We start from the raw sequence: 23517 nt of genomic DNA, 5'->3' as shown, positions 1-23517 counted from the left end.
CTCCCAGTGTGATGCCTCCCCATCTTTATGACAAAATTGAGTCTTAGAGAATAATAAATAAGAACAGCTTACTGGATAGAAGAAAAACACTCTTCTGGTAGATAAGGGGATTAAATACCGATAAAAAGGAAAGACATCAAAGAGTCTAATAGGTAGAACACTCTACCATCACAGACCACAGTGAAGGGCCTAAGCCCAAAGATTCCAACTTGCTACACGAAGGCAATAGAAGAAAGGCTTCGACAAGGAAATAGTGAAGTTGATTTTAACTTCTACAGTTTTCTAGAGAATTCAAATGTTGCCCAGGGGAAGGTTAAACTCTGGAAGGCAAATTTTTTTTAATGGTTTTATTTTATTTTTAAGAGACAGTGAGTGGGTGGGGGAGGGGCAGAGAGAGAGGAGGACAGAGGATCCCAACCAGGCTTCATGCTGGCAGCAGAGAGCCCGATGCAGGGCTCGAATTCACAAACCCAGTGGTGAGATCAGGACCTGAGCTAAAGTCAGATGTTTAACCGACTGAGGCACCCAGGCGCCCGGGAAGGCAAATGTTAAGGGGCAGAGACAATGCACGGTTTTCGAACTTGTGGGACCATGACCACAGTTAAATACATTTTGCCTGATGACCCAGGATGCACACAACTGAAACAAAAGTTTCACAAAATGGTACCTTTACTGAGATACACCGTGATAGTTTCTATTGTAGAATATCATTCCTTTATTTACTTATTTTTTCGTTTTTTAAGTAGGCTCCATGCCCAGTGTGGGGCTTGATGCTCTAACCGACTCAGCCCGCTAGATGCCCCTGTTCATTTCTTTTTTAAAGGCTGATCCTCACTAAATGGACTCTATACCTTAGTAATGGGTTATGTTGGGCAATTTGGGGAAACAACCATATTTGAGAAATACAAGTGAACTGGGTAAGTATAAAAATATTCAAACATTTACAAATTCAAGAAGCTCAGCAAAATGCAAAGAGGGTAAATACAAAGAAAAGCAAAGCTACGTATGTCATGGTCAATCTGCTAAAAACCAAAGATAAAGGAAGAATCCTGAAGGTGGCAAGAGAAGATGACAGGCTACATAAGGGAAGTTAATATATGAATGTTGGCTGTCACAGGAAAAAAAAATGGAGGCCTGAAGACAATGGAATGACAACTTTGAAGCACTAAAGGGAGAAAAAAAATAGTGACCCAAGATGCTATATTCGGTTAACAATATACTTCAAGAATGAAGGCAAAATAGAGACACTTTCAGATAAAAGAAAACTAAGAATTCATCACCAGCACAGCTACACAACAAAAATGCTGAAATTCTTGAATTTGGAGGGAAATTATACTAGACAGAAATTCAAAACATCAAAAATAGCAATGTAAGTAAATATAAGAGGAAATTTTACCCTTTCTTAAAATATTGAAGAATATGTGACTGTTTATAGCAAAAATTAAAACACTGTACTGTATAATTTATAACTAATGTAGATACCACACATATAGCATCTAACCCGTATGGTTATATAGGACTAGGGGAAGAGAGAGTATAACCATACCATTTCTTACACCTTACAAGTGTTACATTACTAAGTAGATTGAGAAAAGGTAACAATGCATGTTGTAATCAATCCCTAGAAGAACCATAAAAAGAATGCAAAAAGGATCACTGAAAAAGCCAGTAAATAAAACGGAATTCTAAAAATAGAAAAACCAAACCATTAATGCAAAGCGGGAAAGGAGGAATAGAGAAACAACAAAACATAACAAATGTAGATGGGACAAAGAAGAAATAATAAAATAGTGCACCTTAATATCTGACTGTACCATAAATCATACCATATTGATAAATTTGCCCAAACATTCCAATTCAAAGAGACAGAGTTTCACACTACACTAAAAAAATCACAAGATCACACCCTATGCTCTCTGGCAGAAATACACATTAAGATACAGAATATCGCAACAATGCTAACAAACACCATAACCGAATAAACATTTATAGAGTATTGCACACAACTGCAGATTACATATTTCTTTCAGGCACAAATGGTGCATGCACCAAAGAGATCATTTGGATAGACTATAAAAAAGCCTCAATAAGACTGACAAAAGATGGAAATCTTACAGAGGATATTTCTGACAACAATGGAATTAAGTTAGGGACCAATAATGAGCTATTTAGAAAAATAAATATTTGAAAACTAAACACTTATAAATAATCCATAAGTCAAAGAAGAAATCACAAACAAAATAATTAAAACCTTTCAAACTGAATGACATACAGCATATTAAAATTTGTGGCATGAAGCTAACACACTTCTTAGGAAATTCTTATGGCTTTAAAACGTTATATATATGGGGAGCCTGGGTGGCTCAGTGAGCTAAACATCTGACTCTTGATCTTGGCTCAGGTCATGATCTCACAGTTCATGAGTTCGCCACCCTAGTTGGGCTCTGCACTGACCCATGGAGCCTGCTGGAGAACCTCTCTGCCCCTCTCTCTGCCCCCTTCCCATTTGCGCTTTCCCTCTCTCTCAAAGTACATAAATAAACTTAAAAAAATTGTTACATGTGAATGGAAAAAGGGACAAGAACAATGACACACACCGTCTCCATAAGGGTGGGGGAATTAAAGTAAACCCAAAGTAAGTAGATGAAAGGAAGTAAGAAGCAGGAATTAGTAACATAAAAACCAGAAAACAACGGTGAAAATTAAAGTCTTTGAAAAGATTAACAAACACGTCGCAGGACTGACACTATCACACTTCAAAATTTACAGAGAAGTAGGACAATAATCAAGATGGTGTAGTATGGCTTTGGGATGGGCATACAGATCAATGAAAGAGGGATGTCCAGAGAGAAGACTCCCAGTCTTTTGACAAAGGCTCTAAGGCAATCCATTGGGAAAGGAAAGTCTTCAAGTAAATTATGCTAGAACAAGCAGATAGCCATGTAAAAAAAAAAAAAAAAATAATGAATTCCAACCCCCATACTTGCGTCATAACTGCAAAATAACTTGAGATGGCTCACAGCCCTAAGCATAAAAGCCAAAGCTTGTAGGTGAAAGGAACAGTACACAGAAAGCAACAACAATTTAAAAAAAAAAAATGTTGAAAAAAAAATCAGGTTTCACCAAAATTAAAAATTTCCACTTAGCAAAAACTCCCCATTAAGAAAATGAATAAGTAAGCCAAAGACTGGAATGAACTATTCAGAAAACATATCTAACAAAGGTCTCAATTCCAGATGATATAAATAATTATATATAATTCTTTTAAAGAAAAAAAATTCAATGGGAAAGGATTTGAACGTTCTGCAAAAGAAATCCAAATGTTCAGTCAGCACATGAAAAAAGCACATTAATACCCAAAAGTCATCAGAGAAATGCAAATTAAAACCAAAATGAGATATCACTATTCATCTAACAAAATAACTAAAATTAAAAAGACTGGTGACATCAAATGTTGGTGAGGATGTTAAAAGAAGTCTCAAACACTGCTGGTGAGAGTATAAAAATGGTTTAACACTCTGGAAAACAATCTAATAGTTTCTTATAAAACTAATCACATATCTACTCTATGACTTAAAAATTGCACTTCTAGGGGTGCCTGGATGGCTCAGTCAGTTAAGCATCCAACTCTGAATTTCGGCTCAGGTCATGATCTCAGGGTTCATGGGTTTGAGCCCCACATAGGGCTTGGTGCTGATAACTGCTGAGCTTGCTTGGGATTCTCTTTCTCTGCCCCTCCCCTGCTCATGCTTTCTCTCTCTCTCTCAAAATAAATAAACTTTAGGGGCGTCTGGGTGGGTCAGTCTGACTTCGGCTCAGGTCATGATCTCCCGGTTTATGAGTTCTTCGAGGCCCACGCTGACAGCTTGGAGCCTGAAGCCTGTTTCGGATTCTGTGCCTCCCTCCCTCTCTGCCCCTCCTCCACTCATGCTCTGTCTCTCTGTCTCAAAACTAAAAGCACATTAAAATTTTTTTGAATAAATTTATACATATACTTAAAACAAATAAAATTGCACTTCTATACATTTACCTAAAAGAAATGAAAACATGTCTACAAAAAGTCATTAGACTATTCACGTATTACAACTAGTCATGATGCAAATGAATAAACAAACTGTGGTCTATGTACGTGATGAAATGATAAACAGATCTAAGGGAAAAGCCTCCAGTGGGAAAGGCTAATGCAAACAGAAGCAGAAACAGAAAATTAGGGAGAAGAAAACTTCAGAGAAACTTGGAAGACACAGTATTATGCAACAATTCCATAAAAGCGATTAGAGTTAACATTTAGCAAATAAAAGGTTTTTATAAATTAAAAATATGATAGCAGAACCAAAATACTCAATAGGAAGATTGGAAGACAAAGGAAATATCCCAGAAAACAGAACTGGGAGAAAAAAAAAAAAAAAAGACAAGACAGTAAAATGGAAAAGAATACTTGATAATCAAGTAGCACGATATGATCAGTAATATTTCCAAAAGAGTAGAGGAAGAAATCCTAAGAGAAATTTAAAAAAAAAAAAAATTCTTAGACCTGAAAATGTCCAACTTTATGTTGGAAAGGTCCAGAGGGCCTAGCACAGTGAACCAAAAAAGACATAGAACAAGGCATGTGCATTTCAAATTTAAAAATACCAGGAACGGGCCTCCTGGGGGGGCTCAGTCGGTTAAGCGCACATTGGACTCTTGATTTAGGCTCAGGTCATAATCTAACAGTTCATGGATTTGAGCCCTGCATCCGCCTCCATGCTCACAGCATGGAGCCTGCTTGGGATTCTCTCTTCCCCTCTCTTGCTCTCAAAGTAAGTAAATAAACTTAAAAAAATAGAATAAAAAATAAAAATGCCAGGGAAGATCGGAAAAGTCCAAGAGTCCACTAGAAAGAGAAAGAGAAAACAGATCAGAGGAGGAACGATACTGGTCTCCTCAACAACACTAGAAGCTAGAGGACAATGACAATATCTTCAAATACCTTCTGAAAGAAAGGTTTTCCGACTCAGAATTTTATATTCAGCCCAATTATAAATCAAAAATGAGGACAAATACATTTTCAGGACAGACTTACTACATTTTCATGCATTTGGAATCGCAAAAAAAAAAAAAAAAAAGTGACTGCTTTGGACACCTTCGCAGGACATTTCTGTAGGATGTGCTTCATAAATAAGAGGAACGCAAGAAAGACATAAGTCCTAATAAAACAGAAAAGCAAAGGAAATTCCTGGAACGACTGTACAGACGAATCCAGCACAGCTGTGTAGCAGGCAGAGGGAAGCAAGAGCAGTTTGGAGCGGGAGGGAATACTGAGGCAGCTGCGAGGAAGGCTAAATCATGTGACTGAGTGTATTATGGGGAAACTTGTATGGGGAGTTTTGGGATGGAATGAAAGGACTTAGTCAAACATACAAAGCAAACTAAAGCAATGGGATGTTGTAATTATTTACTCTAGGGGGAAAAAGTTATAGGAAAAAGGGAAACCTACACCGTGGCTCAGGAGCGACTAAATTTTGCAATCACTAAAAATGAAAAGACAGTGCGTATCAAACCAAAACACTGTATTGGGATGATAAGGGAAAAGGGCCTTAAGAGCTCTTCTACCTAAGACAAATGCTTAGTACACCTGAAACTAATAAAATCTATGTCCATTACATCTCAAAGGACAAATGATAATGCTTCAAGTTTCCACATAGGCATACTATTCAAAAATATGGAAGTGTGTACCGAAACAGATATACACACAAGTCTGTAAGATAATCCGATCTGAAATTACTTCCTTCATTGATAACTGCATCCCAGTAATGTATTCTAGCACAAATTGCCGAACCTGTGTACTTTGTCATAGTTTCATTTAGTCAAACACGCTTTAGCGTACTTATTCCCAGAAAGATATCAAATTTAAGAGAAGATGCTTTGTGTTGTAAAATGCTACAGGAAGAAAAGATGGGAGGCAAATACTGGGGGAAAAAAAAAAAAAAGACAGGGGAAAGGAGTCCTTAAAGTAAGATATGTAGTTCTCAACCCTGGCTGCAAATATGAATCACCTAGGCATTGATGCCCAGGATACTATGCCGCATTCTGATCCAACTGGTCTAAGGTACAGCCTTGGGCTTATTTATTCTAACACGAAACCAAGATTGAGTCATTTGAGTATCTCTGGATTAGTTGTATGACAGTGGTGAAAATGGAAAATGCTGAGACTGTCAGTGTTGTTGATACAGAAAGTAAAAAATACAGGACTAAAGCAGCAGTCTGTTCACATTATTCCCCTGCTTAAAAAATAACATAAAACGAGCAAACACTTCAACGGCTCCCATGGCTTGCTCTGTACATACAGTTTAATGTCTTAGTTGGTCCACACACAAGGCCCTCTGTGATCTGGCTCCAGGGGCTACCTCTCCAGCCTCATCTCTAACTCCCCACAGGCAAACTAAGATACTGCCAAACTAAACTATTTTCAGCTTCCTTCAATGTACCAAAGTATTTGATTCCTCTCCCATTTGCATATTATTAGTCCTTCAGCCTAGAATAATATGCCCCTTCTACTCAGTCTACTTAGCATGCCCTATAAACTCCTACTTGTTACATTAAAGTACAAGTATACCTTTTCCCGCCGTCTGCCAGGAACCACTTGAGAAAAATTAATCACTTACTTCTTGGCAATCATCACCACACTTTTATACATTGTTAAACCATTTACTGCACTGCATTTTCCCCCATAGGTCTCACTGACTGATCTTTGAGTACTTTGGGAACAAGTTAACTGTGTTACTGTTTCTGTTTTTCCTCTTCCTATCTGCTATGCCTAACTGAAGACTGGCTTATGGCCCATGACTAAATGTCAGTTGCATGAGTGAGTGAGTATAAAATGACAGGAGGACCACTAGCTCTAAATTTTCAACAGGAAAGTTAAAGGAAAAGAAAAATTCTAAGTAGTAAATGGGGATTGCGGAGGCCTGACAAATTCTGTGACTTGAAGCAGCCTATGAATGCTTTTCCTCATCTCCTAAATCTTTCCCTTACACCCTCCATTCCCCACTAGTCTGATTAAGGAAGGTCTGATAAGTAAATGATTAAACAATAATAATAAAACAGTGGAGAAGAGGAATAGGATGGGTTATACAAGGAGAAACAAAGACTTTGGTACTGTTTTGTTTCTTAAACTATGCGAAAAGATAGGCAGGGGATAACTGTGTTGACCTTTACAGTCTTTAGCATGTCTTAAAATGCTGCTTTACATATAGTAGTGAACTCAAGTAACAAGGACTGGAAAATATAAACTGCTGAAAAAAAAATCACATGTTAAATGTACAGATGATATCGTTAAAGAATTAAATTCCGAGCACTCTGAAATTACCTGAAATGTGGTATCTGTGGTAACTGCAAACATACACGTAATTGCGTGTGTGTGTGTGTGTGTGTGTGTGTGTATACATTTACTTATAATCTTGGAAAAGACTAGTGTTCTCAGCTATGGAACAAGTGAACTAAAGCCATTTCATTCTCTTCACTTCTCAAATCCAGGAAAAAAAAAACCCACGTGAGCAGTAACAGTTGGTATCATTATAAAACACCGGTTTTTATTATGTCTGGGTATTAAACAGAAAACGAAACTGAATTTAAAAAGTAGTTCCAATTGCTAAGAAAAGCATTCTGTTCAAAGAAATGGCTAAGACTTTACCTATTATCAGCACCCCCCCACACACACACACTTTTTTTTTTTTTTGGTCTGGGTGTTTTCTCTCTTCAGAAGACATCACATCTCATTCTTTCTGAGTCAGAACAGGTTTTACAACTTCTTGGCCCTTTGGACTTCCAACTTCCACATGTCTCATAACCTGTCCCAGACTAATTAGGGACACGCAACCTCCTATACAGAACCAAAAGCATTTAGTTCTCTAATACCTAAGAAAGGAAAAAAGGGTTTGGGATGCAGATTTCCGGAAACCCGTGTATCTCACGAGACAACTCATTCCCGAGTCTGATGGAGCAGGCGAAATCAGAACGTGAAGGCACACTGGCTTAAAGAATTGGGCGGTAAACAAAGTAGCACCAGTAATAATAATTTAAAAAAAAAAAAAGTTGATGGGTTTCTGGGCGCACACTCATGGGGCAAGACACGGATGCTTAACTAGAGATAGAACAGGCCTGCAAAATGCCTCCAGGTATCACTAGGTGCTTCTCTCTTTGCTTTGCTAAAATCCAAAAATTCTTAGTTTGGACTCTGGGATCTCAAATGCCTCCTCTTTTCACTCCTCACTTCTCCCACAAACCCTGTCCCTCCTGCACCTTCTCCCAGCCTAAAATACCGACTTTCTACCCGCCCCTTCGAGAAAAGCACTTCTCTGCGCCTCTGTCCACCGACAGCCCAGCCTCCGGCTGTCCCCTAAGGCGGCCAGACTCTCCTCCTAGCAGTCAAGCCGTTGCGCAGCTCCATCCTTCTCACCTTGGTTACAGAAGAGGCTCCACAGTTTAGCGAAGATCAGCCCCATCATGAGCACCTGGGCGGGCCGCGGGGTCCCTCAGCAGCAGGTGCCGCTGCGCCGGGCCCCCCACCACGGCGCTGGCTGTAGGGAACCGAGGAGAAGCCTACTGAGACCGCGCGGCGACGGCACTGGCTGGCCAAGGAGCCTCGATCGGCCGCTCAGCTACCGGTCAGAAGGCACCGCGCCGAGTCCCTACCGGATAGTCCTTTGTTTCGAGCCAACTGAGCCCAACGCCGACCCGTAGTACCCTCGGTCTGAACCCACCTACCCACCAGAGCCTCTACCAGCCCCAAGCCCCGCCTCCGCTCCGCCTCCCCTCCCGATTCCCCACCACCCATCGCCGGAAGGACGCGGACTGACGTCGGCGCGCTTGCGTTTACCCACGCTTTCGACGTGGCGTTTCCTTCGGTTTCACTTCCGGGGGGCGGGCTTCAAACTGCCCGCGGAGTGGGAGGTTAGGGGTCGTGGGAGTCGGGAGTTTCCCTAGGTGAGCTCTTAAACTCGGCGCGTTTTGTAAGCTTTGGTCACGTTCCAGTTCTTGAGTCTCTGCTGTTGGGCAAGTGCGCCCTCCCCCGTCTAAATCTAGGGGCAGCTGCAGCTCCTCTAACCGAAAAGCTGCCGTTTGTTGCCCTTTACTGCACGGAAATGAGGAGTGTTTCTTCGCAACTGTCATCGTGGGCCGGCAGGCGAGCTTGGTGTTCTAACGTGATTCTTAATTCGAAATAGAATTGCTTGGGAGACGATCCATGGACTGCCGGTAGCCACAAAGTTCGGTTGTGTGATTAACTTTAAGCCGCCTAGTTGCCACGCATTCGGAATTTTCATGGAGCCCAAATAAAAAACAAAACAAAACAAAACTTTTCTGAAGCATTAACTGAAAATAACGTCCTTTGATTGAAATGGAATCCCAGTAATCTCTCCCGTTCAACAAAATAGAGGAAAAAGCTCCAAGTGCTGTCCTAGATCAAAGAAACTGAAATTTCAAGGAAAAGGTTGAACTAGGGAATTTAAAAAATATGTATATTAATACTTGTAAGAACTGTCTGCAGCTGGAGTTGAATTCAATTTATTTCTTGGCTAACCTTTTAAGTCAAAAAGCCAATTCTCTACTTAAGCGTTTCCATTCCACTTTGTAATCATTTTTTTATTGTTGACACGACGTTACATTGGCGTCAAGTGTACAACATAGTGATTCAACATCTCTGTCTTATATGCTCACACAAGTAACTACAATCTGTCACTGCATTGTACACTATTACACAATTCCACCTTCTTTGCCTTGTTAAGTTCCAACAAATTTAAAAGCTGCATAACCTGGCATGAAACCTAATGCCCCTGAAATCAGTAAAGGAGAGAACTTAATTGAACTGGATTTCGATCAGGTGGTAGATTTTAACCCAGGTAACAAGGCCTTTTAACAGGCCAAACCTTCCTTAGCTGTAGAAAGAGAAATGAAATGTATGACTTGTGAAATCCTCCTAGGGTTATGATTCAAAGATTCTTGGGGGCGCCTGGGTGGCTCAGTGGGTTAAGCTGCCGACTTAGGTTCAGGTCATGATCTCGCGGTCCATGAGTTTGATCCCCGCGTGGGGCTCTGTGCTGACAGCTCAGAGCCTGGAGCCTGTTTCAGATTCTGTGTCTCCCTCTCTCTCTGACCTTCCCCCGTTCATGCTCTGTCTCTCTCTGTCTCAAAAATAAGTAAACGTTAAAAAAAAAAATTTAAAACAAAACAAAAAAACCCACAAAGATTCTTGAAGACTTTTATATGGGATAATGTACTCCAACTTTCTCATATTAAAGACAAGTTATAACGTCCCATGTAGAGGAAAAGGTATGTACTGAGCCTATGTAAATTAGTTTATCTGTCAGGATCATGAATTGGCTCCAATATAAATGATTTTGTGTTTGTGTAAACAGGCTTAAAGGGATATTTCTAATCATAGTTTCATTATTCATAAAAAAAAACCCTTTAGATACTGTAACTTAGCCTCTCAAATTGTTACATATATATATGTATATATATATATATACATATATATATATAAACTACATTCCACTATTTTCTGGCTTTTGGATCTCCAATAAACAGTTTCTGAAATAAAGCAGTTCTGTTTTGTTTTTTGCAGAGCTTCGAAGGAAAAAAATTACTTATTTCTTAAATATTTTTATGATGATGTAATGATACTTTAGAAAGTAAATTTGAAGTATTTTTTCACTTTTAATTCAGTGGTGGAATGAATATATTTGAGCAAGGCTGTTGATATTTCTATTGGTGCTATTCTTTCAAAATGTTTGAAACTTTTTTTTTAGAGTAATACCTACTCTAAAATGTGGGGCTCGAACTCACAACCCCCAAATCAAGAGCTGCCTGCTCAGTCAACTGAGCCAGCCAGGTGCTCCAAAATGTCTGAAACTTTTATGTTAAAGAACTGTTCTAATTTTTATCATCTTCTCTACAATTTACCTTGACAACAGGACTGCTGAAATATTTTTAAAATATTTTTTCACATTAGAAAGTGTTATTTGCCGATTTAGGAATTTGAAATTTTTATTAACTGTAAGAAAAGAAAACCACTCACAACTGAAAAGCGAATATAATTGATTAACAAAAATAGAGTTCTGCATTATCTAAACAGAACTCATGCTGGCATACCAGTATTATCTTTTACAAAAGATACAATTTAGTTCATATTGTATATTTGTATTATATATATTATAGTAGGAATACTTGTCAATAATTTAATCAAACTAAAGAGTTTTGAATAATACACTTTTTAAATATATTTTGAATACATTTTTAAAAAAAATTTTTTTTAACGTTTTATTTATTTTTGAGACAGGGAGAGACAGAGCACGAACAGGGGAGGGTCAGAGAGAGGGAGATACAGAATCTGAAACAGGCTCCAGGCTCTGTGCTGTCAGCACAGAACCCGATGCAGGGCTCAAACCCACGGACTGCGAGATCATGACCTGAGCCGAAGTTGGCCGCTTAACCGACTGAGCCACCCAGGCGCCCCTGAATACACTTTTTAAACTTAAAAAACACCTTTGCTAATTTTTTTCTGAAAACATTCCTTTAAAAACTTCTAAAAACTAATTTCAGTGTAGCCTTAATCCAAAGAAGGTATCACTGTTCTATGAAATGTTACTATTTGAATATATTTTGAATTCATGAAAGAAAAAAAAATCATGAAAAAGGAACGTGATAATACTGTCATTAGGATTATAACTTACTTTCTGAAGTGTTAGTTGGAAATAACTTCCTTTAATTAAAACCCAATGCCAGTAATATTTCTCTCCAGTTCACTAAATTTTAAGAAAAAGATAAAAGTACTGTACATAAAGCAAAACAAATTAAAATTTCAGGAAAAAATGAAACATTGAACAACTAGGGAATTAAAAACAACAACCTGTAACTACTGTTCCTCACAAGGAACTAATTATCCAAATTTAGATAGTACTTAGAAGAGTTGGCTACAGCAGGAACTGAATTCAATTTATTACTGTTAACTAAGAGAAACTGCATGCATGGCTTGAACGAAGAGTTCAGGACAGCATGTTCTGCCAACTAGGAATGAAACTTTTCAAAAACAAACAACTCTCCTACACTATTAAGATTATGTCCACTTTGACTTTAGCCTCCAGATGAGTTGATAGATTTCCTGCCTTTATAGACTTTTTTTCCTAATCCCCTCATACCTTCTTCATGAAATTGAATATTCTGGAATATGCTTGGTTTTTGGTAAGGTTAAGCTTTGGAGCACTACAAACTAAGACTTAAGATTATAAGATTGTACCTAAGATTTTTTTGCTCCTCCACATGGGCAGCCATATTATCCCATGGAGCAAATACAACCTAAATGACCCGTGTATGGGTATATTCCTATAGGGCTCTTCCTTTGCTTAGACGATATGTATGCACTATGCCAACTTCAGATTTGGTGTATGTTTGTCTTGGACCCAAGCTTAGAACACTAAGAGGCATCTTCATCAACCTGTCACTACAATAGTGTCTAGACAAAGATAGTCTAAAAGTCCTCAGCACTGTTTATATGTGCTTCACTAGTAAACTAGTTTCCAGCAAATACATGCTTCCAGCAAATACATGAAATACAGTTTTCATTCTCTAGTTCACATAGATGCCTATCCATTCATCTAGTCATTCAACATTTAAGTGCCTATTACATGTTTTGGCAGTGGGTATGCAGTGGTGAGATGAAGTCTCTACCCTCGCGGAGTTTACAATCTAGTCCAACTCGTTCCTTCCTCTCCCTTATCTCCTAAATACAGATTCCAACCATTATTGGTGCTAGGGTTGTAATGTTCAGGCTGCAAAAATTCCTTTGGAAATGCTCGATCTAGACATGTTTTCTAATAACTTTTAGATGATTTAGCCACGGAAAAATCCCATGAACTTACTGAAGTATACCATGGTGAAAAGAGTTGGTATTCGTTTTAGATGACAGGTGGCTGTGGTCTTTATCCTGACTTTCTAAGGAGACAATTATTTTTAGCTACCTATTCAATCATAAAATGTCTGACTTTCATTAGGTACCTCCTCCTTTTGAATCCTTTCCTTCATCTGTAACACATAAATTATGTCAAGGTTCTCAGAGCCTTCAAGTATAAATCAACTATGATACAGGTAACTGCTAGCCTCACTCAACTAACTGTAAATGCTAGGTGTAGGTTTTTAAGTTTTAACTGATCATTCATGGACATGAACCCACCAGTAACCCAGCTTCCGAAAATTTGAATAACGTGGTTCATTCATCGCTGAAGTCAGACTAGTATGCGTTTCTGAAATCAAAGAGTGACTTACAGGTTCAAATAAACTGCCTTTCTCTTTTCTTTGCAGGTCACCCAGCAGGTAACTAATTGGCCCTCCCAACTTATTCAGGCCAGCAAAGCCTTCGACTTAACCCACACCATTTCCTCGTCTGCCCTGACACCCGCCGCAGGCGCAGGACCCAGGTGCTCCCCGGGGCTGCCGCCCCTCCCGGCGCCAACCGCCCGCACGTGGACGCGCCACCCACCGCGCTGGGAAACTCCGGAGACGTGACGTAGCGGCAACTTGCGGCTGCGGATTGGGGGACCAGGGAGGGTGGGCCGCGTCGCCGGAAGTGACGCAGGCCGGAAGCGGCTTTCGGCAGAGGAATTGGGGGGCGCGGTTTTGGAAATTAGGTTCAGAGGGCTGAACGTGCTAGAGCGGGTGCGGGTCGCTTTTCCAGGCCTGTTCGCAACGGTTTCGCCCGTCAGGGTTTTTGTTTGTTTGGTTTTTGTCTCCCCGTCCCCCCCCCCCCCCGTTTAGTTTTCTTGTGGTGTTTTTGCAACGTGGGTGACGTGGCCTCACAGTGATTTCCGTGAGCGTCCCTAAAGGAGGACCAAGGACGGGTGTGGTGGAGGCGAGGAAGCTGCTCTGAACTGGCGACGCTCGAGAAAGCGTGGATGTACCTCCGCAAAAGCCGAATATAACTTGGAAAGAGCGGCGCGATTTTCCTGGCCATCTGGCGGTCCCGGCGCGTGTGGGTGGTTACTCACTTGACAACACGCTGCTCACTGTTCACTCGGAAACAGAAAAATCACCGTTTTCCAGCATTTTTCTTGGAGGAGAACAAAACTCTCGCCAAAATGTCTATTTTCCCTAAAATATCTTTGAGACTTGAGGTTGAAAGGTACCTTAAGGAGGGTTTTATGAATAAGGAGGTAGGTCAAATAAACCTGGTAGACGATATTTGCAAAAACTCAAATATTTACACACTCTGGAGAAATAGAAAAAAAAAAAAAAAAGAGGCCTAAAGCGAAACCTCGTCTTGACACCGTTGTTTCTGCCTGGTTTTTTTCCGAATGTAAAAACGGCCGGTATCTTCCCCGTAGGGATTTAGTGTTTTCGAGATCAGAGGTGAATGAGGTATACACGTTTCTACCCTTAGGAACGTGAAAGAAGGGAGGGGAACAAAGCGGTTCTGTGCCCGGCAGTAGGCGTGGCACTGAAGGGGTTGCAAAATGAGCGCAAAAAGATTCCTGTTCTCGAGAACTTAAGTCCTGCAGAGAAGTCACAGCTGCACTCTTGGAGTGTGGCAGTCTGGTGAAAGGGATGCTAGAAGTTGTTCATGCCTCAAATGCCACCCGTTGTGCTAGGTGGCTTGCAGACCTTTACATCTTAATATTCGCGCTCTCTCGCTCGCTCTCCCTTTTGGTGGAGATTGCCTCTCCATTTAACAGGTGAGAGGACGGAGGGTCCAAAGAGGCCAAAGTGACACCGCTATGAAGTAGCAGGACTGAAATCTGAAGCCTGAAGAGCTCAGGTACAATGACAAAATCCAGATCTGGAGTCCCAAGTCCTGGGTTTGTGTCTCTGTGCTTTGAACGAATCATTTCAGAGCGCTTAGCTCTGCGAAAACTGGGGATGTTAAAAATACATATCCTTACAAGGTTGCTTTGGAATATTAATCCTGAGAAAGCAGTTGGCGTTGTTCCGGCACACAGTCCTCAACAAATACTCATTCTCTGTGCTTTTCGCGGTGCCTCGCACAGAAGTCCTCAGTGAATGCTGTCTTTGGTTGCCAAGCTTGTGCTCTTTACATTTTACGATCCGGCCTCTAGGCAACTTTGTACTTATAAGTCTTTGCTTTTCTGTTCAAAGTAAAGCCATCTAAATGTTAATCGTGCGTGAAGATATTGCTGAAGCTGACTTGTTAGATTTGATTTCTGCATTTTATTTCCAAAGATTATTTTTAAAAAAATTTTAACGTTTTATTTTTGAGACAGAGAGAGACAGACCATAAACGGGGGGGTGGGGGGGGTGGGGAGGGCGGGGAGGGTCAGAGAGAGGGAGACACAGAATCTGAAACAGGCTCCAGGCTCTGAGCTGTCAGCACAGAGCCCGACTCGGGGCTGGAACCCACGAACCACGAGATCATGACCTGAGCCCAAGTCGGATGCTCAACCGACTGAGCCACCCAGACGCCCCTCCAAAGATTATTTTACGGGATTAGACAGCATGGAAAGAGAAAAGACATTCTCTAGATTTCAGAGAACTTAAAATATAAGGAGCATATTAAGAGAAATAGAGGCATTCAGAAAATTTTTCCAGCGGTTTTAAAAAAAATAAATATTGCTTTTATGAAAGAAGATCCAAATGTCCGTCTCTGACACCATCTCTGCCTCAAACCCGCTAACTGTAAGTGATTTTACGAAAAGAAAAGCCATTACTTTGTAAAAGTGTTGGAGGTAAAGGTCAGTTTTAATACACTAGAGAAAGTGCTAATACTATGAGGCTGGTGGGTTAGTAGGCTGGCAAGTGGTTTATGAAGATGCTGTGGGGCAGGGTATATTCAGAGATCACAGAAATGAGAGGCGCCTGGGTGGCTCAGTGGGTTGTGCGTCCGACTTCAGCTCAGGTCATGATCTTGTGGTTCTTGAGTTGGAGCCCCACATCGAGCTCATGTGTCAGTGTACATCCCGCTTCAGATCCTTTGTCCCTCTCTCTCTCTGCCCCTCCCCCACTCATACCCTCAAAAATAAACATTAAGAAGAAAAGATGACAAAAATGGGAAAATACATGTCTCGTAAAGCTTCAGTTCATCACAGGGAACTTGGTTGAGTCTTTCGTTAGTTGAACGAATGGGTGTTCATGTTATTAAAATTTTTAGTTCATTTGTTAAGGGACGTTGAAACATTAACTTGTTATTTTCCTCTTTTTCAGGTTGTATCTGCTCTAGGCAAACAAGAAGCAGAAAGGAGATTTGAAACTCTGTTAAATCACTTGTCACACCCTCCATCATTCACAACTGTCAGAGTAAACACACATCTCGCCTCAGTGCAACATGTGAAAAATCTGTTGTTGGATGAGCTTCGGAAGGTATGTGCAAATTTTCTATCATTATGTCTATGATATTCTACAGTCTATGTCATGTTGCTGTTCACTAAAATCCTATGAACATAATGTACTATTCCAATTTTACACCTAAGGAAGTCGAAGATCATGAATGTTCAGTTGTTAAGTGGTAATGTTAGACGTAATGTTAGAACCCAGCACTTGTGATTCAGAATTTATTATAGTGACTGAGTAGGTCACTCAGCTCCTCTGGCCTCAGTTGCTTCATCATTAAAATACATATGAAGAGATCCGTTCTAACCCTAAAAGTCTGGTTTTGTAATAAGTTATCTGATTAGTGTGTAAATTAAAAGATGCAAGCATAATCAAAGGGCTTTTATTTATATATTTATTATAGGCTGTGTTATTAGTTTAATGAAGATGTAACATTAAGAAATCTTCAGAAAATTATCACTGATGTTGATTTACTTATTGTTCTTTAATCTCATTAGATTTATGGAATGTTTGTTATATTGTCTGTAAGAACAGTTTTATAAATTTCAAGTTGTGAGAAAATGTGTAAGAACTACCCGTTATGGGATCTGAGTGTATGAGACCCAAACTAGTGTAATAATAAGACTTGTAGAAAAAGTAATCCGATTTTGAATATTGATAGTGATAATTTTATTGAGAGTAATGACAGTAAGCAGTTCCTCTAAGCAACTAAATTAACAAATAACAAAATATAAGCAGTTCCTCTGAACAACTAAAATTAATACTCTTATGCAGTCATGTGTATGTTTTCAGGTAGTAGAAAGGAAAGTGTTCTGAGGCCCATCACAACTGTCTATAACTCCTGCAGATCCAGATTATTTTCTTTTCTAGCAAACTCTTCCTGGAGTCTACATATTCTAGTATTCCAGTCCAGTGGGCCTATAGCATCTAGGCCTATAGCATATAGGCCTAGAGCAGTACCTACTTCTAGCGGGAAAGGGGTCTCAGACTATTTATTTTCTTTCTCCTTCCATGATCCAAAACTCATGTGTGTCCTAAAGAGATGTCTCCTATGGGATTATGGAGAAGTGGGTGCTTTGTCTCCCCAGAGTTCTCTGGGCCCCATATTGGGATTTAATAATTTAATTTTCATTTTCACTTCATTTCATTTCATTTCATTTCAATTCATTAAATTTAAATTTAATAATTTAAATTTCATCTGGCTGGTGAGGATGTGGAGAAACTGGAACCTTCATACGTTATAGGTGAGAATGTCAAATGGTTTGGCTTTGGAAGACGGTTGGGGAGAGATGCACATAACTGGTTCTCCTGAGACTGTGTGAGTTGGCCTCAGCACCTGTACTCCTGGCCCTGCACCCACTTCTAGTCTGAAGACCCAAGTATGATAGAGGATACTGAAAATCCTGAACTTTTGCCAATAAGCATTTCTTTTCCTCACCAAAACTGACATGACATCCTGTATTGATTGTATATAATAATATTAATCCTAATCTTTAATGTCCTGTTTAGAGTTTTTCATTGAAAGAGTACTACATGCAATTCTATATTGGATATATGTTTTCAAAATAAGTCATTTAAGGTAAATACGGGTTGGCTTTTATAAAACCAAACAGTAAGCAAAATTGAACCTTAGGAAAGCATAGAGAAGAAGAAAATATGCAGAAAATATAGTTGTTTTGAAGTCTTTGTTCCATAGTATTATGTGGAATAAAGTGAGAATAGCCTAAACCAAGCTTCATGCTCTGCTAGATAATGACACTGAAAAGCTCTGTAAGTTGAAATTTATCAGTTATATTGATTGCTTCATACTTCTGTTTATTTTTAACAGCAATTTAATGGATTAAGTGTTCCTATTCTTCAACATCCAGACCTTCAGGACGTCTTACTCATTCCTGTTATTGGACCTAGGTTTGTAACTTTTCCATTTCCAATTAAATTCTAAAAATTTGTCACAGGTTTTTTCTTACTGTTGGATGATAACACTGAGTTTCTGTATTATTAGCCACTTTGTATAGATAGACAAGAATTCACAAGTTCAAAAATGCCAACTTCATACTGTGTCGTGGGAGATGTTACAAAAAAGACTAGGAATGGGCCCAAATACCTTGAAAGTAATGCATTTTATGTCCATTTGGTGCAATGATTGGTTGTTTTTCCTCCTCCTTTTTTTCTTTTTTTTTTTTAATTTGTTTGTTTATTTATTTAGAGAGGGAGAAGCAGAATCCCAAGCAGGCTTGGGAGCCTGACAGCCCAGAGCCCGACACGAGGCTTCAACTCACGAACCAGGAGATCATGACCTGAGTTGAAATCAAGAGTAAGGTGTTTAACCGTCTGAGCCACTCAGACACCCCAGTTGTGGATTCTCTTAATACTATAAGTAAACAAATGAAGTGACTTAGAAAGTAGGAGGAAAGGGGCGCCTGGTGGCTCAGTTGGTTAAATGTATGACTCTTGTTTTTGGCTCACGTCATGACAGTGTGGAGCCTCCTCAGTTCTGCCTCTCTCTCTCAAAATAAATAAATTGAAAAAAAAACACAAAGAAACAAAGAGCTTCCACTGCTAATATAAAACTTTTTTTTTTGAGCTACACAAAAATACAAAGCAACATATTTGCTACATTCATAGGTGAAATGTTTGTAAAATTTTATTCCTTAATCCACAGTTACATTGTGTATGTTCTGTAGAACAATGTTCTACTCATTTATGTATTTGGAAGACACGTTTGAAAATTGGGGGAAAAAAGCCTTTTCATATTATAATAGGAATTCATTTCCCCAGAACATTTTAAATCCCTAATTATGGTTTAATTTTTTTGTACCCCTATGAGTTTTATTAAATAGAAAAATGCTTATTTTGTGAAAGCTTTAAAGTAATTTAGTAAAGCAGTCAATAGTAAGGCAGTGGTTTAGTAAGTTAAGATTTATCTGTGCAGTGAAACATGGCCTTTAATGGGGGAGAATTATATGTATCAATAAGAGAAGAATTCACAATTATCAAATGGAGGTTGCCATGCATAGGATAATTACAAATTTTTTTTTTTTTGTAATTACAAAAACAACTATACACTTATGTATATTTACATTTAGAAGTCTGGAGGCTTTAACGAACCCAACTTTTTTTTTTTTTAAATAAAGTTACTTTCTTTAAGTTTATTTGAGAGAGAGAAAGAGAGCAAGCAAGCATGCAGGGGAGAGAAAGAGAGGGAGGGAGGGAGGGAGAGAACCCTGAGCAGGCTCTGTACTTCTCTGCACAGAACCCGATGTGGGGCTTAAACTCACATCCTGGACTATTTTTTTTTTTTTTTCATAAAGTTATTTTTTTTTTAAGTTTATTTAATTTAAGGCGGGGGGTGGGGGAGAGAGCGAGAGCAAACGAGAGAGAACTCCAAGCAGGCTCTGTACTATCAGCACAGAGCCTAACTCAAGGTTTGAACTCACCAACTATGAGATCATGCCCTGAGCTGAAATCGAGAGTCAGATGCTTAACCGACTGAGCCACCCGGGTGCCGTCATATCCAACTGTTAATAGAGGTTAATTCTGAGTAGTTAACTCTGATGAGGTTGGATTAGGAGAAAAGTGGCAAGAGGAGATTTTCACTTGTAACATTTCTGTGTTATATTTACTGCAAGTATATTTACTGTAAGAAATACTGTATGTATTTCTTTTGCATTAAAAAGAAGGAGTTTTTGAGTTCCTTATTTTATTTCTTAAGGTGAAATTTGCAGGCGGTGAAATGGAGAGATCTTAATTATGTGTATCATTGGCTGAGTTTTCCCAAATTTGTATAGCTGTGTGGTTAAGATCCACCTCAATCAAGATAGAAAGATGTCCATAATTGTCCCTAATTCTATATAAAGCTATTTCATTCTTTTTTAATAGCTGCATACTTAAAAAAATTTTTTTATCCTTCTGTTGATGGACATTTCATTATTACCAACAGTAAATATTCTTAAGATGTTTCTTTGTGGGCTTGCATAAGCATGTCTACAAGATAAATTGGTACCCCATGGAATCACTGGTTCATTGGTCTGTGCATATTTTAGTTTGAGACCTATTGCCTTCTAAAACGTTTTACCAGTCAGGAGCACCTGGGTGGCTCAGTTGGTTAAGTGTCTGACTTCAGCTCAGGTCATGATCTCATCTCATGGCCGGTGAGTTCCAGCCCCGAGTTGAGCTGTGGGCTGACAGCTCAGAACCTGGAACCTACTTGGATTCTGTGTCTCCCTCTCTCTTGCCCCTCCCCGACTTGTGCGCTCACGCGTGCACACTCTCTCGCTCGCTCTTTCACTCTCTCTCTCTCTCAAAAATCAACGTTAAAAAATAAAAAAAAATAAGTTTTACCAGTTAATGTTTCTAGCAATATATGAGAGATTCTTAGATCTTAATTCTTTTTCTCTCTTTTAATGTTTCTTTATTTTTGAGAGAGAGAGCAAGAGAGAGACAGAATGTGAACAGGGGAGGGGCAAAGAGAGGGAAACACAGAATTCAAAGCAGGCTCCAGGCTCCACACTGACAGCCCAATGCAGGACTTGAACCCACGAACCACGAAATCATGCCCTGAGCCGAAGTTGGACACTCAGTCGACTGAGCCACCCAGGTGCCCCTCAGATCTTTTATTCTTGCTAATACTGGCTATGTTAGCTCTTTTAAAATGTGCAGATAATTTAATTATTTTCTGAATTTAGCAACCCTTTCATCCTGTTCCTTGTAGTGATCTAGGCTACTCATCAGAACATTTGTGAACTAAAAAACACAAATGATGAGTTACAACAGGAAAGTATTCAAAAGTCATTTAGGAGAATAGATTCACATACCTACCTTTCACTTCTAAAAGGAGCAAATCCATTCTTTTTTGTTTTTAAAATTCATTATCACTATTATTACCTTATGAGTTTCCACTATGAAAAATGAGGAAGTTCTTAAATTTTATCCCCTAAAACCTCCACCAGCCAGTTTTTATTTACTGTGTTCTTTAGCATTGTGGAGGTTTATAACATTGTTATTCTAGAAGCACAATTCAAATGGATGCAGTGCTTACTTTTAATTCTAATAGTTCATTTCTGAGTTGTCTTGATTGCTCTCTTGGTTAGCAAGTACAGTCCTTTATCAGGTGTGCAGCCCGTCTGCTTCCCGTCTCCAAAATAAGTATTCTCCTCTCCAAAGTATTTACTTTCTTGCTTGAGAATTGCCTGTTGCCTTTATATTTAAACAATAGGTTGACTGATAGTGGTTTCAGGTCCCATGTTATTTCCCTTAACACTTTGTAGACATTGCTTTTACAGCGTCAGGGCGTCAAGTGTTGCTGTGAAGAAATCAGAGGCCGGGGCACCTGGGTGGCTCAGTTGGATAAGCCTCTGACTTCAGCTCTGGTCATGATCTTGAGCTTTGTGGGTTTGAGCCCTACATTGGGTCTGTGCTGACAGCTGGGAGCCTGGAGCCTGCTTCAGATTCTGTGTCTCCCTCTCCCTCTGCCCCTCCCCTGTTCACACTCTGTCTGTCTCTCCAAAATAAACATTAAAAAAAAAAAATTCAGAGGCCAAAAAAACATCCTGTCTCCCAGCCCCCCACAAGAGTAGTTTTTACTTGGAGATCTATGAATTCATCATTGAACTTTAGAAACTGGGCTGGGATATAGCTTGATTTTCACTGTTCTCTCTTGCTCTTTAGTCAAACAGTATAACTTTTTAGTTACAAGTCCACCAGTAGTTCTGTGAATATTTTTGTTGTACTTTTCTGTATTCTCTATTATAAGGACCCTAGGACTCTGTAGGTTGGATCTCCAGTGCAGGTATTCCTGTGTTGGGGCACCCCAAGACAACCAACCCTCAGGTGCTGTGATTGACAAGAATGAGTCAGGATTCAGTATGTTGTAGTGCTCCTGGGGAAGACTGATTACACAAAAGGATACAAAAGCAAATCTAGAAGGGAAAGGTGCATGGGGCAAAGTCTGGAAGAAGTCAGGCACAAGCTTCCAAGAGTCTTCTCTCCGATGGACTTATTAGAACATGCTTAATTCCTCTAGCAACAAATTGTGACACGAGTAAAATAGTTGCCCAGGAGGGCAGCTCATTAGAGACTAGACCCAGTGGCCAAGGTTTTTATTGGGCGCTGGTCATGTGATCACCCTCTGCCCAGCATGTACCAAAATTTCAGGCTCCCAAAAGGGAAACAGGTGTTCAGAATAAAGCACATTGCTTATACAAACAGTTTAGGAATGCCCTATCACGAAGATGGAGCCGAAGGTGAAGAAGGAAGCTCCTGTTCCTCCCAAAGCTGAAGCCAAAGGAAGAGCTTTGAAGGCGAAGAAAGCAGTGCTGAAAGGTGTCCACAGTCATAAAAAAAAAAAGAAGATCCGCACGGCATTTACCTTCCGATGGCCCAAGACACCGCATCTCCGAAAGCAGCCCAAATATCCTCAAAAGAGCGCCCCCAGGAGGAACAAGCTTGACCGCTATGCCATCATCAAGTTTCCCCTAACTGCCAAGTCAGCCATGAAGAAAATAGAAGACAACAACACTCTTGTGTTTATTGTGGATGTCAAGGCCAACAAGCACCAGATCAAACAGGCTGTAAAGAAGCTCTATGACATTGACATTGTCAAGGTCAACACTCTGATCAGGCCCAATGGAGAAAAGAAAGCATATGTTCCATTGGCTCCTGACTATGATACTTTGGATGTTGCCAACAAAATTGGGATCATCTAAACTGAGTCCAGCTGGCTAAATCTAAATATAAATTTTTTCAACAACAAAAACAAACAGTTTAGTAGGGAAGGTTTTAAATCAGTGTTGGGAACTGTTTCTCACAGTCTTTTCCAGATGCCAACCAAGGGCGGACCTTGCAAACAGGCCTTTCTAAAAATAGCCGTCTGAAGCCTGTTGTGTTCTTATTTCAGAGGCTTTATTATTTTATTTCCCAGTTCTCTATTTTGTTTTTTTTTTAAACCCTCTCTTATCTCGGTTACACAACAGAAATTAAGAACATTGCGTTAACGGATTGAAAGTATTTATTTTGAGAGTGCTAGTGCACGAGCAGGGGAGGGGCACAGACAGGGAGACAGAGGATCCCAAGCAGGCTCCATGCTATCAGCACAGAGCCAGACGCAGGGCTCGAACTCACAAACTATGAGATCATGACCTGAGCCAAAATCAAGAGTTGGACACTTAACTAAGCCACCCAAGTGCCCCACTATTTTCTGTTTTT

At 39.7% G+C, this 23517-nt stretch overlaps 3 protein-coding genes across 5 annotated transcripts in view; 2 read left to right on the top strand and 1 right to left on the bottom strand.

The window, feature by feature from the left end:
- Positions 1 to 8837, bottom strand: part of ARL5B (ADP ribosylation factor like GTPase 5B) — a 29487-nt gene extending 20650 nt beyond the window's left edge. Inside the window, exon 1 of the mRNA XM_043564692.1 lies at positions 8441 to 8837. Coding sequence (XP_043420627.1) covers positions 8441 to 8489 — 49 coding nt within the window. The 5' untranslated portion in view covers positions 8490 to 8837. The remainder of the gene's footprint in view (positions 1 to 8440) is intronic.
- A 4789-nt stretch (positions 8838 to 13626) lies between these two features.
- NSUN6 (NOP2/Sun RNA methyltransferase 6) overlaps positions 13627 to 23517 on the top strand; it is a 73193-nt gene continuing 63302 nt past the window's right edge. The window contains exons 1-3 of one of the 3 annotated variants that reach the window (XM_043564400.1): positions 13627 to 14186; positions 16189 to 16344; positions 18143 to 18222. In XM_043564400.1, coding sequence (XP_043420335.1) covers positions 14112 to 14186; positions 16189 to 16344; positions 18143 to 18222 — 311 coding nt within the window. In that variant the 5' untranslated portion in view covers positions 13627 to 14111. Of the gene's footprint in view, positions 14187 to 15387; positions 15664 to 16188; positions 16345 to 18142; positions 18223 to 23517 lie in introns of those variants that run through there. The other 2 variants (XM_043564402.1, XM_043564401.1) reach the window with 2 other exon arrangements.
- On the top strand, positions 21757 to 23061 carry LOC122473746 (60S ribosomal protein L23a-like). The gene has a single exon (XM_043564403.1). It carries the CDS (start codon positions 22545 to 22547, stop codon positions 23016 to 23018), a length of 474 nt encoding a protein of 157 aa, XP_043420338.1. The 5' UTR covers positions 21757 to 22544; the 3' UTR covers positions 23019 to 23061.

This window comes from Prionailurus bengalensis, chromosome B4, assembly GCF_016509475.1.
Source record: "Prionailurus bengalensis isolate Pbe53 chromosome B4, Fcat_Pben_1.1_paternal_pri, whole genome shotgun sequence".
Classification (NCBI taxonomy): Eukaryota; Metazoa; Chordata; class Mammalia; order Carnivora; family Felidae; genus Prionailurus; species Prionailurus bengalensis.
This window is presented reverse-complemented; position numbering and strand designations above follow the sequence as displayed.

Excerpts from the sequence above, each read along its gene's own strand:
- LOC122473746 (XM_043564403.1), top strand. The coding sequence starts at position 22,545 with ATGGAGCCGAAGGTGAAGAAGGAAGCTCCTGTTCCTCCCAAAGCTGAA.